Source organism: Myiozetetes cayanensis, unplaced genomic scaffold (genome assembly GCF_022539395.1).
Source record: "Myiozetetes cayanensis isolate MyiCay16 unplaced genomic scaffold, myiCay2020 scf2-11, whole genome shotgun sequence".
Taxonomy (NCBI): Eukaryota; Metazoa; Chordata; class Aves; order Passeriformes; family Tyrannidae; genus Myiozetetes; species Myiozetetes cayanensis.
In genome coordinates, this window is record NW_026087411.1 from 111633795 (window position 1) to 111658051 (window position 24257).

The 24257-nt window shown below is 41.6% G+C and overlaps 1 protein-coding gene across 1 annotated transcript in view; it reads right to left on the reverse strand.

The window, feature by feature from the left end:
- Nucleotides 1-24257, reverse strand: part of PKHD1 (PKHD1 ciliary IPT domain containing fibrocystin/polyductin) — a 252844-nt gene that overhangs the window by 81846 nt on the left and 146741 nt on the right. Inside the window, 3 exon segments of the mRNA XM_050316128.1 lie at nt 8237-8374; nt 16867-16986; nt 18281-18346. Of these exon segments, the coding sequence (XP_050172085.1) occupies nt 8237-8374; nt 16867-16986; nt 18281-18346 (324 nt within the window).

Below are 24257 nucleotides of genomic sequence, written 5' to 3' on the forward strand. Positions count from 1 at the left end.
ACCCACCACAGAGGCATCAGTGGGTTTTGTAAAGCTGAAAATGGGGGAACTTAGGGGGAAATGTGTGTAAATCCAATTTTCAACCAACATCTAAATGGCTGAATTAGCATTTCCCTTCTCAGCCCATTTTTGCCTCTTTGCTCCTTTCCAATTTCACCAGTTCCCAGGTAATTTGTGCAGCAAGGATGGGAAAAATGGTCTTTCCCAGACCAATGGAAGGATTGAGGGAAAAGAGCAGGGGAGAAGAAAATGCCCGAGAAGTTTTGGTGTGTGGGGTGGTGATAATTCCATACAGTAAAGTGTATTCCAACTTTGCCTTCATTTATTTCTCCAAGGATAGTTTACAGTTTCAGAAGAAAATGGCCCAGCACTAAACAGATACTAAGGAGGAAAAAGTAGGACAGTTTTTGCCCTGGAGAAATGTATGCGGAGTCCAGTAAAGGAGTTCAGCGTTCCTTTAAAATTAGAGATTAAATCAATTATGCAACAGAAAACTGCAGCAGATGTAGAACTAAAAAATATATACATCTCTGTACAAAATTAGCCAGCCTGTCATGTTCTTTTAATATTTAAAAATTACTAGTTTGGAAAAGAGGGCCGATTTTATATCCTAAAGAAACACTTTGCTTTGAGAGCATTTTTTTTTATTTAAGTGAAATCAATAAAACAATTCATTGTTCCCCACCAGCGTCTGAGTGATATCTGAGAATATTTAAATTCTCTGTGCAGCTTTTAAATGGGTAAAAGGCAAAGAGTACAAGACTTGTATGCTCCCCATCTAATATATCTCACACCAGTGAGCTCATGTTTCTCTGGGGTCACGGAGGGGATTATCTTACAGTGTCCATCATCCACCCAAACCATCTTTGACTTTCTTGTTTAAACTCCCCAAAACTGTGGTGTGAAGAGGAGAAAATTGGGAATTGGTCTATATCCAAATACGCTTTCACAAAGCAGAACTCAGTGATACACACTTTGGCCACTGATGCACGAGGTTAAACAAATACCCACCTAGAGCAGCAGCAGAGTTAAAGAGACATTTGTGTCTATTTTTGTATGCAGGGTGATTGTTTTCCTGCTTCACCCTCACAGCAAGTTGTGATTTCAAACATTCATTCTGAGCATACCTTTGCCAATCCTCAGGTCAGCCACTCCCCCTGAGATAAAGTATTAGCTACAACGAAACCAAAAAAAAGGCTCAACCAAAATGTTTGGAGACCTTTATGTTAATCTTACTGTGTTACTCACAATTTCCTAATTATTACTATGTTCCCTTAAAGGGGATTAATATTAATTATAATTATAAATTGCTGTTGCTGGTTTTATTGGTTTTATTATTTCATTCCTGGTTACAAAACATTTACTATTCTAGTTAAGTTGGTCAAAACCAGCTGCGTAATATATCCAATTCTCAGCTCAGTTTTAAAACCAGTTTTAAATAGGCTTCCAGACTTAACAATCACCTATAAAGTATTGGAAATGAGAGTTCTATAGGACTGGACCGGAAGTTACCACTCCCTTAAAAGAATCACGTCTACATTTAACTAATTTTTTTTTTTTTTAAGTCCAAAAAACCACAATATGTTAAGGAATGTTACCCTTGTTGAAAAAATAAGCACATCAACCAAAAATGAAAAAAAAAAGTGAGGGGGGGGAAAAAAAAAAGAAAAGAAAAAGGGAAGATAATATTCACAGAAATGTTTTAGTTTCTGGAAACTGTAAATGGTAAATTACACAAAAGAACAAAAGAGTGGTCCATTAGTAGAAAAATTAGACTTACGTATATTTAGAGCAAAAATAGTCTTAATACTTGCTTATTAGTTATTAATAGTTTCATAGTTTTAAATGAATGGATTTCAGTGACTTGAATGCAAGTGTTACTGAAGAGTTTACCTAGAAACTCATTGGACTATTAAAGAGGACTCTTCAGTAAGTTTGGGATCACTCTTGATGTCTCAGAGCCCTTGAAGAAAGCTAATATTGTGCCAATATTTCAAACAAAGATAAAAGTAAGAGCCCCAGGTAATTACAGGCCTGTCAACTTGACACTGATTCTAGGGGAAAAATAAATAAAAATGGAATGTCCAACACTGAGCACCATTAATAAATCATTAAAGGTGGATGATATAATTAATGCCAATCAACCTGCTTTTATAGAAAAAAGGGCCTGTGAAACTTCCTTGTTATCGCCTTCTAATGAGATTACAGGTTTAGTTGATAAAGATAATAGCTTTGATATAGTTTAATTGGCTTCTCCAAGGCACTTGGCTTAGTAGCACAAAACTTTGTGATTAACAAACTACGCCAGTACAGCACAAAGATGGCACACACTAATTTACAGGCTGAGTGACTGGAATGGGGACATGGAATCAAACAGGTCTGGTCTTGCAAGCCCTGTGGCATGTGACATTTTATTAGTCACCCAGAGTAGTGTAAAGATACTGAAGGCAAGCAGAAAGGCTGACGCAAATGGGGAGGGGTAGAAAGAAAAGAAAAATAAAGAGATGAGACAGTAAATCAGAAATAAATTGAAAGTGAAGAATCAGGAAAGGAAGTGAAGAATGCTATAGGTGACCCTGCTTGAGTAGGGAGGCTGGGCCAGATAGTCCACAATTGTCTCTTCCAAACTTAACCATTCCGTGATTCTGTGGCGTTCAAAATAACAAGGCAACAGGTCTTGATCTCACTGTGGATGGATGGAGAACAAAGAAATCAAAGGGAAAAGCTGAGTAAGGTCTCAGATACACATTTTGGCTTAGTCTAAAACCAGCCCTGCAGAATGGCTCATGAAAATGAGGATATGGAAACAGCAGCTATGTCAGTTTACTCATAGGGAAATCCAGAATAATAAATCTAAAATAATTAAATCACCGGTGCTGGATAAGTCTCATCACCTTAACTGGCATATGAAATCACAGCTCTTGTAATAAGTATTTTTGTTAAAACTACCAAGTTGCCATTAACACAGGAATCATGATCTCTGCAACCCATCAGTGGAAGATCTGGAGTTTAAGTGCCCATCTTTGAACTTCGGATGCAAAAACTTCAGGTTTCCTGCCCCACTTCACTGTGGTGAACGAGTCCTACGTAAAACCACATCAAACTGTTGAATTACCCATCCTGCACATGAGATGCACAGGGATGTATCCCACTTCATATCCTACTGTAATTGGAGGCTTAGCAATTTGATGAGCAAGCTGGTGATCAGAAGGTGAGATAATAAGGCACTGCTGGCAGAGAACCAGAAGATAGGTAATTGCAATGTGGAAATTACCAGGAGCTGGTGGAAATGTCTAATGAGACCTGCAGAAAAGGTCAGGAGGCACTAAAGACAATGCCAAGCCTTTCTCAAACATGTGTTCTCCCAATTGTACCACACAGTGCAAAAAACCCCACAAACATATATGATGATCCTATGTTAGGAAACAACCTGTGCTGTTGATAAAGTCACCACTGATTCCATACTTTCCTGAAGTGTGAGGCCCAGCTGTCTGTACCGCAGCACAGATCTCTTTGCACGGTGGTTACAGCTGGTTCCTAATCCTTCATCAGGTCTAACATCTGGAGAGGAGAAAACCTACTGGGTGAAAATATGTGGGGAAAAAAAGAAGGAGAACAGAAATAGAAATGTGGGGTTTTCTATCCAGATTTTCACTTATTCTGGAAAGCAGTCTGGATCTAGTTTGCTGTTGAGTTTCAAAAGCATTTTCCATTGCTTTTGTATTTCAGTTTTATTCCAGATGTTCTTCCTGACAGATTTTTGGTGTGGTGTTGTGTGGTTTTTTTGGGTTTTTTTTTCATAGCAAAACCCATTGAATTCTTCCCTAGAATAGTGGGTGTTTCCTCCCTTTTAGCCTTCTCTTTCTTCACAACATAACGCTCTGTAACAGCTGTTGTACATAAGAGCAAGGAAATCTCTGAGATAAGATCTCCTCCCTCCAAAACAGACTTTGCCAAGTATCTTTCTGTGACCATCTCCAATACCAGCTCTCTGTTTCCTGAATCCAAAACTTCTTGGACACTAAGAACCCAGCTATTTTGAAAACTGTGGCATATTGTCACCAGGAAGTGTGAAGAGATTTTACTCATGGTCGATACACAGCTGGACAGTCACCTACTGTTGGTTCTTCCTCTGGAGCTTCCTTCAGTTAGGTGTTAAGCCTGCATTCTGCAAAGAAGGCTGGAAAAGCACCCTGGAAGCAAGGAGACCTCACTTGGTTGCCTCTTACGAGAAGTGCTGCCTAATAAAGAGAAAAATTCAGAGGCAGACAACTGTGGAGTAGGAACCAGCAGCCAGAAGTGGGAAATGAATGTCCAAGGAATAAGCAGTGAGACACGTAGGATGGCATTTGAGAGTCCTAATGCCCTCCAAATCCTCTCTGTGAGGATATCACAGGGATCAATGAAAGCACAGTGGCTTTTTAAGCAGAAATTGGAGGATTCTGGAGGCGGGACATCTGAGTGTGCCCAAAATGATAGAAAATCCTTATAGTTTGGCAAGTGAACCATATTTCCCGGGGGATTCACATGCCTACATTTAGTGTTTTTGATGCAGATGTTTCCAAAGGAGATTTGCTCTAGATACCTAAAACAGTCCCACTGACTGCAGGGGCTCCACTGGCTGTATTGGTTATATCTCTGCTGGAACAGCAGCTCACATGATGATGTCCACATGTTACACCTAAATTTGTGTGTCTCAAACTTGTGAATCAAATCCCTTCCCTAGATGATAGGATCAGTTAAAAGAAACCAAGTGACTTGGAAAGGGTAAAAGCCAAAATCACAGAGGCTGAGAGATTAATTTAAGGGGATTCAGATGATGCAATCAGCTTTTCAAAGAATTTTTTGTTGTTGTTGTTATCAAGGATGAAAAATTGCTTTCAACACAGCAGCAACTGTTCCATCTTCATACAAGTTGAGCAGCTGTGAAGGGGTGATACCTGACTGTAGGATGGGATTCTGCTCACAGCTAAAGAAGGTGGGTCCCACACAACTAGAGAAGTTGGAAAAGACAGTAAATCAGTGAAGCTCACTGGTGCCCTAATTGTTGTTATAATGCTGAGCATTAATCAGTACTAACACATTGCCATTTCATGAAATACAGTGATTTACCCTTTGGGAAGTCAACGAGGGGGTTCTTCCTTGAAAAGAAGGTGAGTGTTTTAGAGCTCTTACCACGAGCAAGATAAGAGGCATCAGAATTGTCTGGGGTTTCATCTCCAGACAATCAAGCCATGAGCTAATGATGACCTTAGGCTTCTTGCCTCCAATGAGTGACATGACTGACAAGCAGCCATCACGAGATATGTGAAAAACAGAATGTGACATGTTGAAACTAAAAAGAGAAATCCAATCCTATCTGGATAATTACTTGGCAAATTCTACTGTAAAAAGTAAAACCAGCCTGCCAGCAAAGAGCAGCTCAGTTCAGTGGAGTTCAGGATAAGTCCAGAAGATCAATTTTTGCCAAGTGAAGTTCAGTGTTTTCTTCAGCCTTATGGAGAGCTGAGGGCTTTGTTCAGCAGTGGAACAGGGCACCTTCTGCACATATCATCTGTGTTTTAATGCCTATGGTTTAAAATAAATGGAATCATCCTAGCTGAGAATGGAAAACAACTCCGAGATATCAGGCTAAAAATTGCTTATCTTATTGTGAGACAGGTGTGTTAATGATATTTAGTAAATCTCTTAATCTCTGTGAACCTCTAATTCTCATTCTATAAATTGGAAAAATAGCCAGGTTTTTGTTTGTTTGTTTGCTTGTTTGTTTGTTTGTTTTTACAGCATAATAACAAAGGGAAATAGAAATAAAAGGTACTGTTAAAATTTTATTGCAAATATCACCATCAAATAAAAGACTTTCAAGGTTTAAGTAAAACAGAGAAGCTCCTTATCTGAGAGAAAGGGCTACTAGAGTAGAAGTAATCAGAAAATCTTTCTGAATCTGAGAACAATGAAAGCCTAGAAACACTCAGAGAAATTACTGTGGGGAGAGATCCACATATTTTACCTTGGGTTTTCAAAGGGGTCTGATAGATTCTTTATCTTTAATCATCTCACATGTCCCAATGATTTTGTTGGTCATAATTCCCACTGGATTGTGATCATTACATTAAAGAGGAAAGTGATGATTGAACCTGCAAGGTCAAAAGTGTTGCAAGAATCGTGATCTCCCAGCTAATACTGTACCTTCTCAACCCAGTTTGCCTGTACATTATTGTTTCAATAATATTATTGAGGTTCTTGTGTTTCTTAAATTCCAATGTTAAACTGATTTTTTTATTTGTTATATATTTCTCATCACCACTCAGATCCTACATACTTATAGTCTTAATTTGAACCTCCTGACTTTGTTTTTTTTTCCCTGTAGATAAAATGCCAAGAGCTCTGGAAGACACCAAAGTCCAAATAAGATGTATTTCTAAACTTACCATTGTTCTCTAGTAGTTTAAATAAAATAAAAAAATTAATTAAAAACAAAAAAACAAACAAAAAACCAAACCAAAAAAAAAAAACACAAACAAACAAAGAAAACCACACTTGGGCTCTACCAGAAAGCCTTTGTCCCAGGCCATGGAATCAAAGCAACAGCACATGGTCCAAGACTGCTACATTGAAAACAGGGCATGGAGAAATTACACAACAGGCAGGACCTGGGGATTTGGCTCACATGATGCCAACCTGAGATCCTGCTCAGGCAACGCTGAATGTTGATGTCCACATCTATTAAATCTGTTTACTAAACTGTCTCATTATCTGTTTTGTGTCAGGATTTCTTTAGGGTGTGGTGGAGTTGGACAGATGGGCTTCAAAACCCTTCCTTCAGGCATGGAACAGGCAGGGTTGGACAGATGGGCTCCAAGACGTTACCTTAAGGCCTCGAACACATGGGAAGAGAAAGAGGAAGGAGGGAAAAAAAAAGAAAGAACATGCACTCCCAGCTCTACAAGCAAGCAGAGAAACCAGTGTAAGATGTGGGAAACTTGCAGTCTCTACCCACCATCATCTGAAACAGCTGAAACAAGGATAGCTCTCCAAAAGATGCTGGACTATGACTCAACAGCTGCAAATACCTGCTTGGCTTTTAATATCATTACTACTCACAGATGTGCTGGAGGGGAGTTTGTGCAGCAAAGTGCCTCAATGTTTTTTTAATAAGTGTTTTTAGCAATGAACACATGCTTTTTCTTAAAACCAATATGAACCCATATTTAAAGTGCAAAGGAGCGTAAGTAAGAAATGACTGACACTCTTTTAAGTATACATATATATTTTAACCTCACAGATTAAGCTTTCCAACCTTTTTTTCCAAAGAAAAACACAAGACAGCAAAATAACTTTTTTGGCCAGGACTGCATTAACTAAACAGTCCCTCGAGATTAACAACAAACAAATATTGGAGCAGACTTCCTCAGGAGGTGATTACACAAACAAATTCTCTTTTTAAAGTTCATGAAACCAATCTTGAGAAAGGTCAAGCAATGATCAACAATGTGATCCCAGCATCCTAAGGATTCCTGTAAGTAAATATGATGCCTGGCTTTAGGAACCTTAATATTTAAAGGCAATTATGTGAGTAATTACTTCTGAATGGAAAAACACTGATCCTGTCCATTGCAAATAACGTGGAACAGCTCCAGTGACTTTGGGGACTCTGAAAACTGCAAGAAGAGGAGGCAGAGTGGTACCTTTCTGGGGTCCTGGTGCTCATCTGCACAGAGGGATGAGAGGCACAAACGTGCAGAATCCAGTTGTTTCATGCCACACTGCATGATTTCCAGGCATTCTGGGGATTCTCCATGACTCTTTTTATGTTGTTTTTAAATATTTCTGTGCCACAAAAAGTGTCCTACTAATGTCCACAGACACCAGGCACTGCCTGAATACCAGGGTAGGTCCTGCCCTGAGGAATTACTGTCCCATAAAGGAACCCCCAAGTAGTAGGGAAGACTTTTACACATATCAGATAAAATCTCTGACACATTGAAACCAGCAGTGAGGTGAAGACTGCAGTCTTTGTAATGTGCTGCTATTAATAGGTAATTAGCTCCAGTGGATAATTGTCATGCTTAATGTGGATTTTAGGTGTCCACACCTGCAGATATCCAGATATCTACAGGGCATCAGGTTGGACAGCATGTTTATAGCAACACTCTACATCCTATCTTCACACTTTTTCCTATCAGCAGCAGAAATAAACCCCAGGCATCCAGAAAAACACCTGTTCTTCACTTACCCACTCTCAGAGCACCCCCGAGCACCACGACACAAGCTGCACTCAGGACGTTGCTGGAGTTGCTGGGGAACTCGAGGGTCCCCAGGATGTAGAGTCCTCTCAGAGGGGGAAGAGCTGTATCCACCAGGATGGTCTGGTCTGAGGAACAAAGGAGAGGGCTGTTAAGGTCAATGGCAGCCTACCAACAGCACCTGCCAAAAAGTGTAGCGTGGTGGTGAAAAATGTCAGCTTGGCTTCCCTTTTGTTTTATTTAAATTGGTTTTCATAGAATCATATACATTGTTGCATGCTTAAGTCTCATCATATGATGCTTGAACCTTTAGAAATTAATGTGGAGGGCAGCAAGTTAAAGACATATTAATCTCACCTGTCTTTGTTTTGAAAGTAAGACTTGATCACCCAATGCAATGAACCTGGTCTAAGTCAAGCTCTGTCCAGACAGCATTTTTTCCCTCATAGTATTGAAAAGGATGAGAGTTCTCCTGAAAAAGCCAGGAACAAAATGCCCCATCCCTCGAAGTGTTCATGGTCAGGTTAGATGGGACTTTGAACAACCTGGTCTAGTGGAAGGTGTCCCTGCCCATGGTGGGAGGGTCGGGACTAAATGATCTTTAAGGTCCCTTCCAAGCCTGGGATTCTGGGATTGATGAAAGTGAAAAAAACCCCAGCAGTATCAAGTAGGTGCTTCGTGGTGCAAGAGTCTGCAAGTCCCCACCTTGTCAACAGCAGTGATCAGGGTGACAAGCTGTAGCCACACACCATAACCTCCCTCCAGTGACACCCTGTCACTGCTTTTCCCTCTGTGCAGCCTGGCTTTGCTCTCCTAGGTTTCCTGTATAAAACCCCACCTCTTCCTCACCATCCAAGAGGATGCTTATACCAACGCTGTCTACAGGAAGCCAGAGTTCATAGAAACATGGAATCATTAAGGTTGGAAAAGGCCTCTAAGATCACCAAGTTCAACCAGTCACTGGGTCCACCATGAGCTATTCCATTCTGTGTTGACAGGATTACTCATTCTCCTCTAATAAATCAGGGGAAGTACCATTCCCTCAGATCCTAAAGGGGAAAGCAAGGGGGACATTTTTACATTTCAGAACAGAATGGGGATAGTTGTGGGTTGAGCCCAATGACAGCATCATCTTCCTAAAGCTACAAGTCTGCACCTGGGAACCTTTTAAATGCCACTTAAGCTTTCCAAGTAGGACATGAGGAAGGATGTAAATGGTGTATCTTTAGAGGTAGCCCATTGTACAGAGGTAAATTCTACCCTGAGGGCCTATCTAATGGTCTCTGATGTCACTAAGAGCTTCTCAGTTGCTTGCTCTGGAAAACAGCTCAGGCCTTGAAATTGGGGTTTCCATCCCCCCTTTGTTAATGACAACAGTAACAGCTTCCAGATATGGGGCATCTCTGACTCAGTGACTGTTCCTGGAAGAATGAAAAGCAAGGTATTTCCTTAGCAAGGGGTTCAATGACATGATCTAATGGAGACTTTCACAGACATAGCTAGCAGAAAATTAAAATCTTCAACATGGTGACAGCTGATCCTACCCTACCCAGAGATTTTCTGTGACTTTCACTGATCTCACATGCATTAGTTATGAGGCATAGACACACAAAACGGAAGAAATTCAGGAACACACATATTTTCCAATGGATTTTGACAGATTGGTGAGAATGGGCTGTTTGAAAACCGTTCTGGTGTGGAACATAAGAAGAGCCAAATTGTCTTGGGAAGTGGATCGGCTACTTCACAGTTTCTCTTCTGCCCGCAGCCATTAACAACTGCTTTGGATAAAGGCACAAATGACCACACAATGGATAGTACAAAATATGTAATTAGGGGCTGACTCAAACTGTTTAGCACAAAGATTTAGAAACATTCCCAAGCCCTGTTTGCAGTAAATATAATCAATATGGCTCTATGAAAACCCATGAAGTACACTCAGAAATGGACTGAAAGAAAAGTAGGCTGATTTATATTAAATATAAGACTCCTTTAATAATAGCATTTCCTAGGTTTTTGGCTCCTTAGTTTTGCAACACTGAAACAGCTTCCAGGGAAAGGAAATTTCTATTTCAGGTTCTCTTTTCAGGTCTGGGGTCCTGGCTCTGCTTACAGATTTGTTTGTCTCCTACATACATGTTCCTACTTTATCTCTGCAACCCAGTAATAATCCCAACTCTTCCTTCCCCCCCCTTTTTTTTTATTCTTTCTCTCTGGACATCAGCAAGGGACACCCTGAAAGCCCAGGACCTCTGTTCTTGAGGACTATGCCAAGTACTGCAGCCACCCATGGTAACTCTGAACCCCTCATCCCAAAACAGATTCCCTGCATCCTTGGGCTAAAAAATCTTTCAAGCATGCAAAATTTTCACAGCATTCAGATGTAATAAATCTCTAGGGAGCAAGTGTTTTGTTGTTTTTTTTTTCCTTCCCCTAAATCTTATACTGTTTGTACTTAATATGTTTTTACGGGCATGAAGGAACTCCTGTCTGTAATCTCTTTACAGGACAGGTAGAGTCCCATGCCCTGCAGAGCTGAGAAGGGAAGGCACAGTATGTGAGGATATGAAACAGAGAGGAGAATATGGGGGGGAGATGTTGTTAGAATGATATCTCTCAGACAGAAGGGGAGAATCTAGTTTGTGAAATCACAGCCCAAGAATGTGGCAAAAAGCTGCGGTTGACAAAGGCCATAAGTATATTCATCAAACACAGCCTGAAACATTTTTACAAGGAAAAGAAGCAGCGCTCCCAGGCATGCCATTTATATGTCACATTTCAGTCCGGAACAGATATTTTTTGCTGAGTTGCACATCTTTCTAAAAAAGGTTTTATAAAGGAAATGCTGACTGCTCTGTAACTGCTCTGTAATCATGTGTTAGCCTTGAAACACAGGAGTGAGAAATTTCCCCATTCAGAGATACCTCTGCAAACCTATATTTTCCTCAGTTTAAAAGGACAACACTCTGGGGTGTGATGCTTGGGGTGTGAAGTGTTCAGATGGTGAAATGTTGCTCTGTAGAAACAACAGAACACTCCTTTGAGAGGGGAAAGAAGTCCTTCCACACTTGAGGAGAAAAGCAAACAAATTCAAATGCAATTTCCTCACATGGTCCTTACAGAATACACTCATTTATCTCATAGGGGAAGATGATGACTAAGTAGGTAAAATAATAAACTTTAGGTCACTGAGCTCAAGGGATTTATCTTCAGAGAAGGACAAACCAGAGTTGCTTTTCCTCCATGAAGATATTTCTATAGTGGCAAGCAACCACTCTCAGCAAACCATAGTCTGAGTCTGAAAACAGGGCAATGTTTCATTGTACATTTATTTTCCTCAGACAAAAAGCTCACAGGTATGGCAGAGTTTTAATGTTCAGACATACAATGATGAGAAGTCACTAATGACTCCAGCATTGACACGAAATGCCTTTGATCAACAGCATTGCTGTATAAAACACCATAGCATTGCCATTGAATGGAAATCAGGCACAACAGAGAGCTATTATATGAGATACAGTACTCCAGCATTCATCTCTTCAAACAGAAAACTTCAAAGAAAATCAAAATCAGAAAATGAAGAACAGAGTGAATTCCACCAATGGAGGGAAAAAAAAAAAAAAAAGGGAGATAGAAATTGCCAGAGGCTACATGATATCATATCAATAGCCTTCAAAACAGCATTCCTTTGCTTGGAATTATAACACATTCTCCCTCCACCCAGAGCACGCTGCATCAGGATTGTGTCACACTGAAAGCCATAAACCAAAGCCCTGAAAATCCGAGAGCTTTGGGAAGCTGATGCCACTGCTGGCTGCTGGAATGGCATGACTCAACTCCTGCAGCTTGTTTTTTGAGATGGTGCGACTGTTGAAGCCTGACGCATGCGAGAGGTCCTCGTGGGATTGCTGGGGCCCTGGAGGATGAACCTCCAGGGATAAAGTCACAAGTTGTGGCAGCCTGAACTGAGGATTTCCAGATCGGGCTGGAAGAGACTCGTATCTGCTGGAGAGCCAGACACTGAGGGGGCTTGTAATACACCAACACTAAAAACCACTTTAACAGGAGGGACTCGCCTCTGCTGCAAGTGAAATTCATTTTTGTACTAAGAATCTTTAAGATCCTGAAGTCTCATCAATGCTTTCAAAAGAAGGTGGGGGTGGGGGGGGGAAAAAAACAAAAAGAATAACTTTGTACACAATCCCAATTTCAAGGCTCTCCAAATATCATCCTCTATGTGTCAAGCAGACGCCAAACAACGGCACAAAAACCTGGTTTCTAATATGTATATTTTGCTAATAGAGGTATTTTCAACCTTTTCAAACTTATAGAATCATAGAATATCCTGAGCTGGGAGGGATCCACCAGAGTCCAGCCCACGAGGCAGGCCTAAAGATGTGATTTTGCTTATTTTGTTAAATAAGCAAATTAAGGCTTTCATTAGCTAAATTTTTAGGCAGTGCCCTGGGTCTTCAGTGAACTCTAGGAATTCACATTCATTCAGAGATTTCAACAGTGTCAGATCAAAGTCTTTCTCTGCTCTTCCTCATGCTAAAAATGAGAACTAAACATCTATTATTTGCTTTTATAACTCCAAAACTGTTCTTTGGGGGCTGAAAGGACTAACCCAGTAATGCACAGCATACCAAAAGCAGGCTTGTGTCTTGGCTTTCAACCTGAAAATCACCATCGGTGGCTCCCAAAAGAGAATTTTAAGTAATTAGAAGAGAGTAAGGAGTAAAACACAGCTGCATCTTTCCAGGAGTGAATCACAAAAACTTATTTGGGTGTGCAGGGCAGCATAAATTTTGGGTGGTTTGTAGAATGTTTGTTCTCACAAGAGCAAACTCTCATTTTTTTGTAGCCATTTGGAGTCAGTCTGAGTTTAGAAGGTTATGCACAAACCGGTGGAAATGGGAAGGGAAACGTTCGTAAAATGCTACAATTAAACACAAGTTCAAAAATTGTTGATTTCATTTTAAAACTTGGGTCCAAGCAAGGGGTTGACTTTCTTTAAACTGGAAACTCCAACACTTGTGGTAGCAAAGCAAAGAGTGAAAAAAGGACCAAAAATTCATCTTGCCTTGACTGCATTTTAAATGCCTTTATTTGAGCAGCAAATCCAGTGCCCTTATCTCACTGGTGAGGACCATGACTCCAGTTTAAGGGCCTGCACTCTGTTGACTCCAATGCAAACAAGTGCCTCAACATATCCAAGCCAGCAAGAATGAGGAGGGAAAGCAGCAATAAAATAGAGGGAGGATGATCAGAAGAGGCAGGCACACAACGGACCAGTATCCTCTCAAAGTAGATGGTATGATAGACAGCTTGTGCTTGTGTTCATGACCCACAAGGATCATCCAGTCCAACCCCTGGCCCTGCACAAACACCCCAACAATCCCACCCTGTCCCTGAGAGTGTTGTCCAAACGCTCCTTGAGCTCTGTCAGTCTTGGGGCCCACTGCCCTGGGGAGCCTGTTCAGTGTCCAACAACCCTCTGGGTGAAGATTCTCTTCTTGACATCCAACCCAAACTCCACCAACACAGCTTCATGCCTATTGCTGGTAGGAAAAAGATTCACAGAGTGTGGCTCTCCACTTGTTCTAGCAGGTAGTGCATTTTCAGTTCCCATTTACCTCTTTCTTTTTAATCCATTATGCTTTTTGTTGTGGGGGTTTTTTGACCAGTAAAGCCCCTCTGAAGAGCAGGGACAGTTTTATTGTACACTCTGGAGCACCTTGCACTGAGGAGGTGATTTAGGACTGGGAACTCCAAGGGTCTCATCCTGCTGCTCAGGCACCAACTTGCATTCTGGTTTGGGGCAGATTTTATTGTCCTGGCCCCTCAGTTCCATCCCTGCCCAGGGTAAGACCCAGATTATATTTAACAGCCCAATCTTTACCCTGCTGCCGCTCAACCAGTAGCCACCAGTATGTTAGGAAGAATCCTTGTACCTCACCCCACAGCACAGACATGCCCCAGTTAAACTGACCAAACCAGCACTGCTCTAAATTCATGGGACATTACTTTTGACCCCAAAAGCTGTAGGGTCACACTGCACAGTGCCAGGCCCAAGCTAACGAGCTTTGTCTCTCAGGAGAGCTAATTAGTTCTGGTGCATCGCCATGCTGATCCAGCAGTGTTGTCTCCAGTCCAAGAACTAGATCAGTCGGGCTGGGCTGGAGGCAGAAATGAGCAATGCTCCAGGCACGGCTTAGTCGTGAAGGGCCTAGTGGTACGTGAGAAAGGCCATGGTCAGCATCATAGGGCAGCTAAAATAAGTATTTTATGGAAAGTATTAAAGAATCATGGAATTGTTTAGGTTGGAAAAGGCCTCTAAGATCACTGAGTCCAATTGTTAACCCGTAACAGCCAAACTCACAACTGACCCATGTCCTCAGGTGCCACATCTACATGTCTTTTAAATCCGCCCAGTGATGGTGACTCTACCACTGCCCTGGGCAGCTGTGCCAGGACTGGACAACTTTTTCAGTGAAGAAATTGTTCCTAATCTAAACCTCCCCTGGTGCAACTTGAGGCTGCTTCCTCTCGTCCTATCACTCCTTCCTTTGGAGAAGAGACAGCCCCCACCTGGCTCCACCTCCTGTCAGGGAGTTGTAGAGAGCGAGAAGGTCCTCCTGAGGCTCCTTTTCTGCAGGCTGAGCCCCCCACAGCATCCTCAGCCATTTCTTGTGCTCCTGACGCTTTCCCAGCTCTGTTGCCCTTTTCTGGATGTGCCTCAACTTTGCAGGAAACACAGAGGAGTTTTATGCACAGGTGAGTTTGCAATGCACCAAAGGACCATCACAACTTCAGCATCCAGCTTCCTCTCTCCTGATCTGATCTGATCTAAACAACAGAACTCCAAACTCTTGGACAAACCTAATTATTTATTCAATTTTTATTCCCTGCTTCTGCATAAATTGTCATTTGTGTCTCTTCATATCTGCACCTGACACATGATTTTGAAGACTGAAATGTTTCTGGGCTTTTGACAATCATGGGCTGATATTGGTTAACTGGATATAACCTGATACATAAGAAGCTGAGACAGATGTTCTGGTGTAGTCTCTGGCCTTGTTCTTGGAGAGTAGGAAGGACAAAATACGTCAAAATACGTGTGCAAAATCCATCCATGGCAAGAGGATCCAAAAGAGAGCAAAGCACATGTGAAATGTCCTACTCTTTAGTGCTTCATAAGGGGTCAAATATGACAGAGGTAAGAATGGAGTAGGAACTGAGCTGTCTGATGGCTTAGCCAGGATGCTCCTGGAGTGCTTCAAACAGCACCAGGTATCATCCTATAAGCAAGTGCCTTGAGCCCTGGAGCTCTATATAATACTATCATTGAACTAGTACTTAACCACAGTCATGTATTATAGCCAGTGAGATGGTAGACCTGGAAAATGCACACATTGTGCTTTTTTTTTAATAGGAAAAATGGATTTAATCACAAAATATAAATTATCCACTCTTCAGTTCAATGTGACTTCTCCCTAGAAGTGTAAAAAAGTGCTATTTCAAAAAGAATATAAGGGTTTTGGTGTTTGGTGTTTTTTTTTCATATTTACCAGAAAATCAAAGATTAAACTAAATGTTCACTGAAGGCTGATCATAAATCTTAATGTAACCTGAAAATATACATATCTATTATTTTTAATGACATAGGTCAGAGAAGCCCTAACTATGAATGAGGCTCCACAGAAAAATACCAAACCAAACACTGCCTTCCACAAAGGCCACAAGCCAAAAAGAAGGAGAGAGGAATAGACATGGAGCAGTGTGATCCCCATTTCCAGAAGTGGTGCTGTGGCAGGTAGAGTGACTTACCTGGTTTCAAACAAATGAGGAGGAGCCAGCACCACATCCTAGAACATGTCAGGTACATACCACACAATATTCATAGGATCATATAATCCTTATGTCTGGAACAGGCTTCAGGACCTCGTCTAGTCCAACTTCCTCATCAGAGCAGGGTCAGCTCTTATATAAAATGGTTATCACAAGTTTTTACTCCAGATTTCATTGCAAATTGCCTTATATATTCACCAGAATTCAGTTTTCATGAGGTAATGTTGCAAGTTGAGCTGGGATCCGCATATAGCTCAAGTTGGAATACAGGTTGAAATACAGACATGAGCTAAAATGTCCTGGAGGCATCCATGGGAAATGGTTTGAGAGATTATCACTGGTAGTGGGAATTGCAAGAGGAAAATAAAATGGAAGGTTGTACCATTGTGGAACTATAAAATATGATCCCTGCACAAAACACAGAGAGGTGGGTCAAGAGATTAAGCTCCTTGTGACTTGATGGTTCTGGGCCTTGAAATTCTCTGCTCCTCAAATAAGGTTCATGAACATGCTTCAGCTTGAATGACAGTGTAAGTGTGTGTGTTTCTGTGTATAAATGGAAAAGAAGTATTACTCTCTTCCAAAACTTACGTTCCTGTACTGTAGTCAAGATTTCCATGTGACAAGGGGCAAGTGTGTCCTGCACACACTTGAATGCACAGTAGTGCCAAGGAGCCCATGTTGCAACACAAATATACTTCCTAGTGTAGAGGAAAGTACAGAGCCCAGCCCCTCTACAGGAATTAAAGACTTTTCCTTCCTTACGTACTAGGCAGGATGATGACATCTTCCCCAGGGCCTGGGATGCTGCAGTTGGATCCACCCCAACCTTTCCCCACATCATTCCATGTCTCTGGGTGTGACCACTTCAGGACAGCACCAGAGGGATCTACAAAGCAGGAAATACAAAGACAGAATTATAATTTTCATTAGCTGGAAGAATTACCACTTCTTTGATAGTCAAGCATCTGTGACATTATCAGCCTCCTGTCACTGATGAAGCAACATTAACTGCTCTTTGTTATCTTCCGTGCTTAAAGAAAGATGCTTAATTGGATTCCCAGGGTATGGGAATTTCCACAAGTTCCCAAAGTATGAAAGATTTTTAGAAATGAATGATCAACTCTTACAAGCTTGTTAGCACTCAGAAAAGCAGGAGTCTTCCCATTCCAAGGGGTGACTAAGACCTGCCTTGGAAAAGAAGCTTGACCAAGACGTGGCAACTCCTGCTCATTCCCAAAAGATTTCTTTTTCAGTTAAATCCAAAAGGAAACTCCTGAGCCTGAGGAAAATATTGGAATAAACTGAGTTTGCAAAAGGCAGGTGCTTGACTTGCACTTTTGTTTTAGAGGGCTAACAAACCAGGCTTCATAAATTGATTGCCCTTAAGTTTGTTCTGCCATCAAGAGATGAAGGAAAGCCTTCAAGGGGAAATCTTGCACACTAAGTTTAGTAAGTCCTAAACTAACGCAGGCAGGGCCTCCCTCTGGAGGCCTCTACAAGCACCTACTTCTGCCCTACCACTGTAAAGGGAATTCTGGCATTTTTTTTCCTTGAGGAAGGCTTAATTGGGTATTGAAAACACAGGAGCAAGCTCATGCCTAAGTGTAGGGGGCTAGACCCAGCTCAGTAACATTGTGGAGTAGAAAAAACATCCACTGCCAACACGGGGAAACACAGAGAAATTAAATCTTTGTGGTGCTCCTTAAGGCTGGGTATGTCTTTCCATCCCTTGTTTGTTCTGGGGGAGGTACTCTGCAAAAATGTCCCTAAATGCACATGATACATAGCAAGGCAGCTATGCAACTAATATCAAAATTTGGGGTTTTCCCTTGTCTCTAGTGTGTATTTCTGTCTGATTCAACATGAAACTCTGAAGCAATGTCAGACTACGAAGCACTAAAATACTCTGTAGTCTTACATTCTACATGACCTTTCTGATCTGCCATGGTATTTCTTAGTAAAAGTTTATAGTCTTTTACACTGTGGAATCACACATTTATCTTGAGCAATGGTAGATATGGCTCAATGAAATGCTTAAATGAATACCAAGAACCTCTCTTGGGTTGATAGATGTGCAAAATATTGAAGTGAAAAATAGCAATTTATTCCTGAAAAAGCCATAAAAAAAAGAAATGGTATGACTCCCATACCAAACCTTTCTGACACAGACTATCACCCACCTGGGGTAGGTAAAGCCAGTCTTTTCTTCTCTTTCAGTGTGACCTGAATTAAGTCAGCTCCTGTGACTGAACACAGAGAATTTTAGGGAGTAACAAATGAACAGACGCAAAAAGTCATACCAAATAAATTGCTACACATGAATTCCTGGCATCATTATTCATTTCTTACAAAAACATTTTTTAAGAGCAACTACACATGTTTTCTAAGCACTTTTTGTCCTTTTTTTTTTTTTTTTATGCTTTGAGAAAGGATTAAACAAACACATTTTAATTTACAGATATGGAGGGTCTCAAGACAACTCATTAGAAACAGCTAAAAGAAAATATTCAACAATCAGAAATTCTAGGCTGGAACTGGAATCTCATTTATCCCACTATAAATCCACAGCAGTTCCACCAACACAGGCAATATCACACCACTGAATGCATAATGTATTAACTGGCTCAAGAAGCGAATTACAGCTTTTGTTTTGTAGTCAGGTTTTGATTTTTTTTTTTTCCCCCCCCAAAATCTGGTATCTGAAAGAGATGCTTTAATTAGTCAGACTTTATAGACTGGAGACAGGGACCCTGTGTTCTCTGCTGTGAAAAGGGGTCAGAAGCAATTATCACAGTTGTAACCTTTGTGCCCAAGTATTGTCAGCAGGAGAAGGGCCAGGATAATGCAAATCAAAGAGGAGCAGGAGAAAGCTGCTTCAGACCCAGCTCAAATCCTACCTCCTCTTCATCTCCAGTGGCATATAAAGGCACTTCCTTTCAGTCACCAGACTGGAACAACCATAGGTTAAAATAGAAAGACTCTGACAAACAAATAAATCTCCTGTCCTCTGCCCAACCCCTTATGGTGACCCTAAAATGTTGTTAGAAGATTTTTTTTTGGGGGGGTAGAAGAATTGTATCAATGAAGCCATTGTCAGAACTTCCCTCGGTTCCAGAACATGCCAGGAACTTTCCTGTGTGTGTATCAACCCACCGAGGGGATTTCATGCCATATTGTAATTTACTTATTTTATCTTTAAACAAGTCTCTGCACTTTTAAATTGCGAAACCCGTCCTCCCCTACCTCCCTCCTTTTCTCCCAGTGCAACTGAGCAAATTTAAAATAACTGAGGTTCATTAATTTTAAGTGTTCAATAAATTAGTATGAATAATCAAAAAACTTGATTCTTTCTGATAATTACTATTTGATGTCAGTTGAAAGCACTCGATTGAGTTAGCAGCATATGCTCCTATGCCAAATGAGGCTTCCATAATTAAATAGAAACTGATTCCATGAGGTTTTCCTCATGTCTGATTAATTAGTAATCAGGTGCCTCAGCCCTGTTCTTCAGTGACACCTTCTCTCCCAAAGGTAGCTGGGATCTGATCCACACATCAGTCAAGCCAATCTGCCCCAAATCATCACACAGAGCTCACAACGAACACCATCATGTCCATCATGTCTTGAGTGGCCACAATGTGAACCTTTGAGGAGAAAGAATGACACGAAGACTAATTTAGACCCTTTGGCACAGCTCACGTGGTTTTCAGACAATACATCTCTCTGCACTTTTATGGTTATGCTGGTCTTTCTTCTCACTTACACAAGGCAAACCAGGAGTCAAAGCTGATGCATCAGCCTTAAGAAAAGTGAGAGAACCAAGACCTGACACTGTCCTGTTTTGGCTAAATATATTTTGTCAGGCTTGTTGTTTGTTTGTTTGTTTGTTTGTTTGTTTTCTTACTTTTGCAGGCATTAGAGTGAAATCATCTAATTAAGGATGTTTGTATTGTTCAGAGAAAAGCTGTTCAATTTAAATCCTGAGGAGACATAAAATATGATCAATATGGTGTATAGACTTCGTAAAGGGGTTCAATCCCCTTATGTAGTGAAGAAAAAAAAGAACCATTAAGACTTAACCCTATCCAGAGTCAGGGTAACAGTAAAAATTTCTCATGTTGGAAGTGTCATCCCACCACAGGGCATAAAAATTCAAACCATTTAAAGTCATTTATACCCTCCATGAGCGCAGGAATTGGGGCCAGAATATTCCACAGAATTCTCCACAGCCTTGTAACTTGTAACAATTATTTATATTGATGGGGTGCAAAGTGCAATGGCTGTAAATCAGTCGTGTTTTGTTGCCATTTCCCATAAATACTCCTTAAAACTGATCAGAAAAGATAAAGGCCTTGGGATTAATCAAGACTACAGTGGCATAGTCCTTCTGGTTGTTTTGTTTTGCTCCTGAGTCCGTTATCACTGGGTTTTACAGGACAGGAAGAGATACAGGCAATACAGATGAAGGACATCATTAGTAAACATTGAATTAAGGTGACTCTTCTCAAAATGCAGTTATAAGGCTCCAGGGTTTAGTTGTATAAAACCTTTATAAGGCTCATCAATTTCCTGCCTTATTACAGCTCCTCCTGGATGTTTGGGCTGTGAATCATAAATATAGGCCTTCTGGACGATAGTCCTGGTAACTTTCTCCTGGTTCAGGGCTCCTTGAGTGAACATGAAGGAGGAGCAACTCAGTCTTTTATCAGCTTTGCAGTGACTCGGAATTTTGCCTGTGGATATTAGGAAGGGCTGAAACGAGGATAAATGGCTCCAATAGCCTGACTTACAAATAACAAGCAGCTCCATGCTATTTAACATCAATTGGGCTAACATCCATCACTGGGAAATCAAAACTTTTTAGACAGCACAATCAACCACACAGTGAGACACACCTCTAGAAGCTGGAGAACCTGGGAGAGGGTGTTTTGTCATCCTTTGTGAGGATCTGTTACAGAAAATACCCAGAAATATGGTATAATGGGGACACTGAAGTGAGAAAAGATGTTAAAAAACATTATATATATACATATATATGTATGTACATATGCATATATATATACACACACATATACTCTTGGGCTAATGGACACAGATTCTTGCTTACAGTAGATTAATATTTGCAGAGGCAGAGGTGAAGGCGTGAAATTCCTCCTGCAGACATCACATGGTCAAAAAACCATCCCTGACAGGATTATAAGGGCATTTCATCATCTTATTTCTTTAACTGCTATGTTCTCTGGTCTCTCTGCTTCCATGCCAGAAGGACAGGATCTCACACACCAGGAGAAGGTTGTTTTTAATCTGTGTGTCTATTGAAAAATTGAGCAACTGAGGTAGGTGGGGGTGTTTAGCCCAGAGGAAAGGGGTCTCAGGGGGGACCTTATTGCTTCTACAACTACCTGGAAGGAGGCTGTAGCCAGGCAGGGGTTGGCCTCTTCTCCCAAGCAATTTGCAACAAGACAAGAGGAAATGGCCTCAAGCTGCACCAGGGGAGGTTCAGGGTGGATATTAGGAAGAATTTCTTCACTGACAGGCTGGTCAACCACTAGCAAGGGCTGCCCAGGAGGCAGTGGAGTCCCCATCCCTGGAGGTGTCCAGGGACTGACTGGACATGGCACTCAGTGCTCTGGTCTAGTTGACAAGCTGGGGGTCAGTCACAGGTTGGACTCGATGATCTTGGAGGTCTTTTCGAACCTAAATGATTCTGTGACTACAAAGGGCACCTCTTTGCCAAGAACTGACATTTCATTCCATGGAGGCCACTGAGCAGCCCACATCTGGTCAAGTGGCCCTTGAGACAACTGATATGGGGTGAGTTTTATCTGGCTGGAAGAAAAGACCCATCCCTGCACAACCAGTCCTCTGTAAAGAATTAACTCCATTATTTAGGTCTTTAACTTTGGATTCTCCTTTACCCCCAAGCAATAAGGCTGCAGAAAATATCTGTGTTTATTTATTTTCTGTATTTTAATATCAAAAACAAACATTCTTAAGGGTCTGTTTTTCCTCCTATACAAAGAAATTACAGGAACCCACAGAATCTAATGGAAGTGAGATCATTCTTTAGGAATCTAGAAAAGACAATAAGTATAATCAAATTATTTTTTTTAAGAACTATGGAAACTATAAACCTGCTTCTGACACAGCAGTAATATGAGGTTGAGCCTCAGGCCCTCTTAACAACTCACACATGAGTTACTTGAGCAGTCAGCAGGATGACCCATCTCCATAAAAGTTGTGTCTACTGAAAAATGTATTTGGGGTAAATAAAAAGTTTGATAATCTTTTCAGTGGTGTTTCCAATAATGTTTGTGTCCAGTCCTTCAATTTTAGGACAAGCAGAAAAAGCCAAGAGAAATCTGGACATGCAGGAAGCCAGCTCTTTGTTTCATTCCAAAAGAAAATGGTTTAAACATTTCAAAAGTGAACAAGAGACAATCAACATCTCTCTGCTTTTTAGCCAGTTCCAGTATTGCCCAGAGACCTTAACCCAGGAGCAGTACCACACTGTGGCACCATATGCTGAAATTTGTAACAGACTTAAAAAGCTCATAATGTTATTATTGCAACTTACACAGGATATTTCTCCTAAAAACATCCCAGATGTCCCAGTGTGATGTTCCTTTCCACCACTCTTGTTACAATAAGTGGTTTGTTTGGTTTTTTTTTTGATGCAGCACAGTCACATCACGTTTCACTCTCCCCAAACATGGTTGAGCCCCAACCCACCAGTGTTTTGGAGAGTCACACACAATTTCAGGGCCCACCAGTGACCTTTGAGGAAGGTTTCTCTTAAGGCAATGGGTGACCCAGAGAAAATCAGGGTGTTGCTATGAAGGCTGAATCATGTCAAAGCAAAGCTGATGATGTAGAAATGACTGGTATGGGATCCCTCAAGCTCCCCTGTCTCCCCTTCACCCAGCATGCAGATGGGGTTATCTGTCCTTCAATACCAAATCCTTTAAAATGGTCTGAAGAGACGATTTTCAAAGGGACTTATGGGCTGGTTAACAGAGTTTCAAGTGCGTAGGTAGCAGTGACTCCTTTGTTAATAGGATCATTACCCACATAACAGAAACATTCTCCATTACAATTATCTCTCCCCATTCAGCACCCTCTGCATTCTCCCGTGCCCAAGCCTAATTTGCAAAACTCCAAGCGTCGTGCAACTTAACTCCCTTAATCCCCTCCATACGGTCTATTTTCTTGCCTTTTGTGTTAGACAGACCTTTTTTCCTCCCCCAAAGATAAACAAACACTTGCATGACGCCAGGCAATTTCGGATGGAAGAGGCCATGGAGAAAGCCTGAGCCCAAGGAGAACTGCTGGCCAAGGTGGCTTCATTCAGCTGCCCGCTTCGTTTAAATAACAATATCTTCTCAGTCACGGAGTTTTCCCTCCCCTTCTCCCTCCTTTTCTCCCCATGCAGGCCTGAGTAAAAGGCTGTGTGAATTCAGGAGCCTGCTTGTGAATGAGCCGGCATCTGATCCGTATTTAGCGACGTTAATTTTGGATGTAATGCACCCCTGCCACTTCCCCACAGTTTGCCCTAAAAGGCTCTCTGACAGGCACAAAAACTGCGGGTCAAAAGTAAGTTGACCCCTGCCAGAATGTACAATTATTGCAAAGAGGTGGTAACACCAGCAGCTGTCGAAACCCCACCGGCACGGCGAGGAGCTTCCAAAAGTCGGGGGATGACTAATAGGCTGGAGCGCTCCCCTCCGCCCTGCGAGAGCCGGCGACTTCGGGCAGGAAGAATTATGGCCCTCCCGAGCAGCTGCAATAATTGTCTTCCCATTGTCCCTCGGCCACCCCCTACAAGTGCCCATTGTGGGCGCGGAGTCAAGTGATTATATGCTTGGGCTGATGCTGTTTGCGCCCAGCTGCCCGACCGCTGACACACGAGCGCGGAGAGGGGGGACCCGCGTCTGCTAGACGGGACTCCGGCATACCAGACCTTTTACATAAGTCAAACAGGAACAAATGACTCTTTATCAGCCCCTTCTCCCTTTGAAGTGGCGGCTGCTTATAGGCCCTTACAGCTTTTCCTCCTTAGCCCGAGCAAACATCCTCCTTTTGATATGCTACATGCTCATTATCTCTGCCCCATTTAATGATTTTTGATTGAAGGGTGGCAGCGCGGTTGCCAAGAGG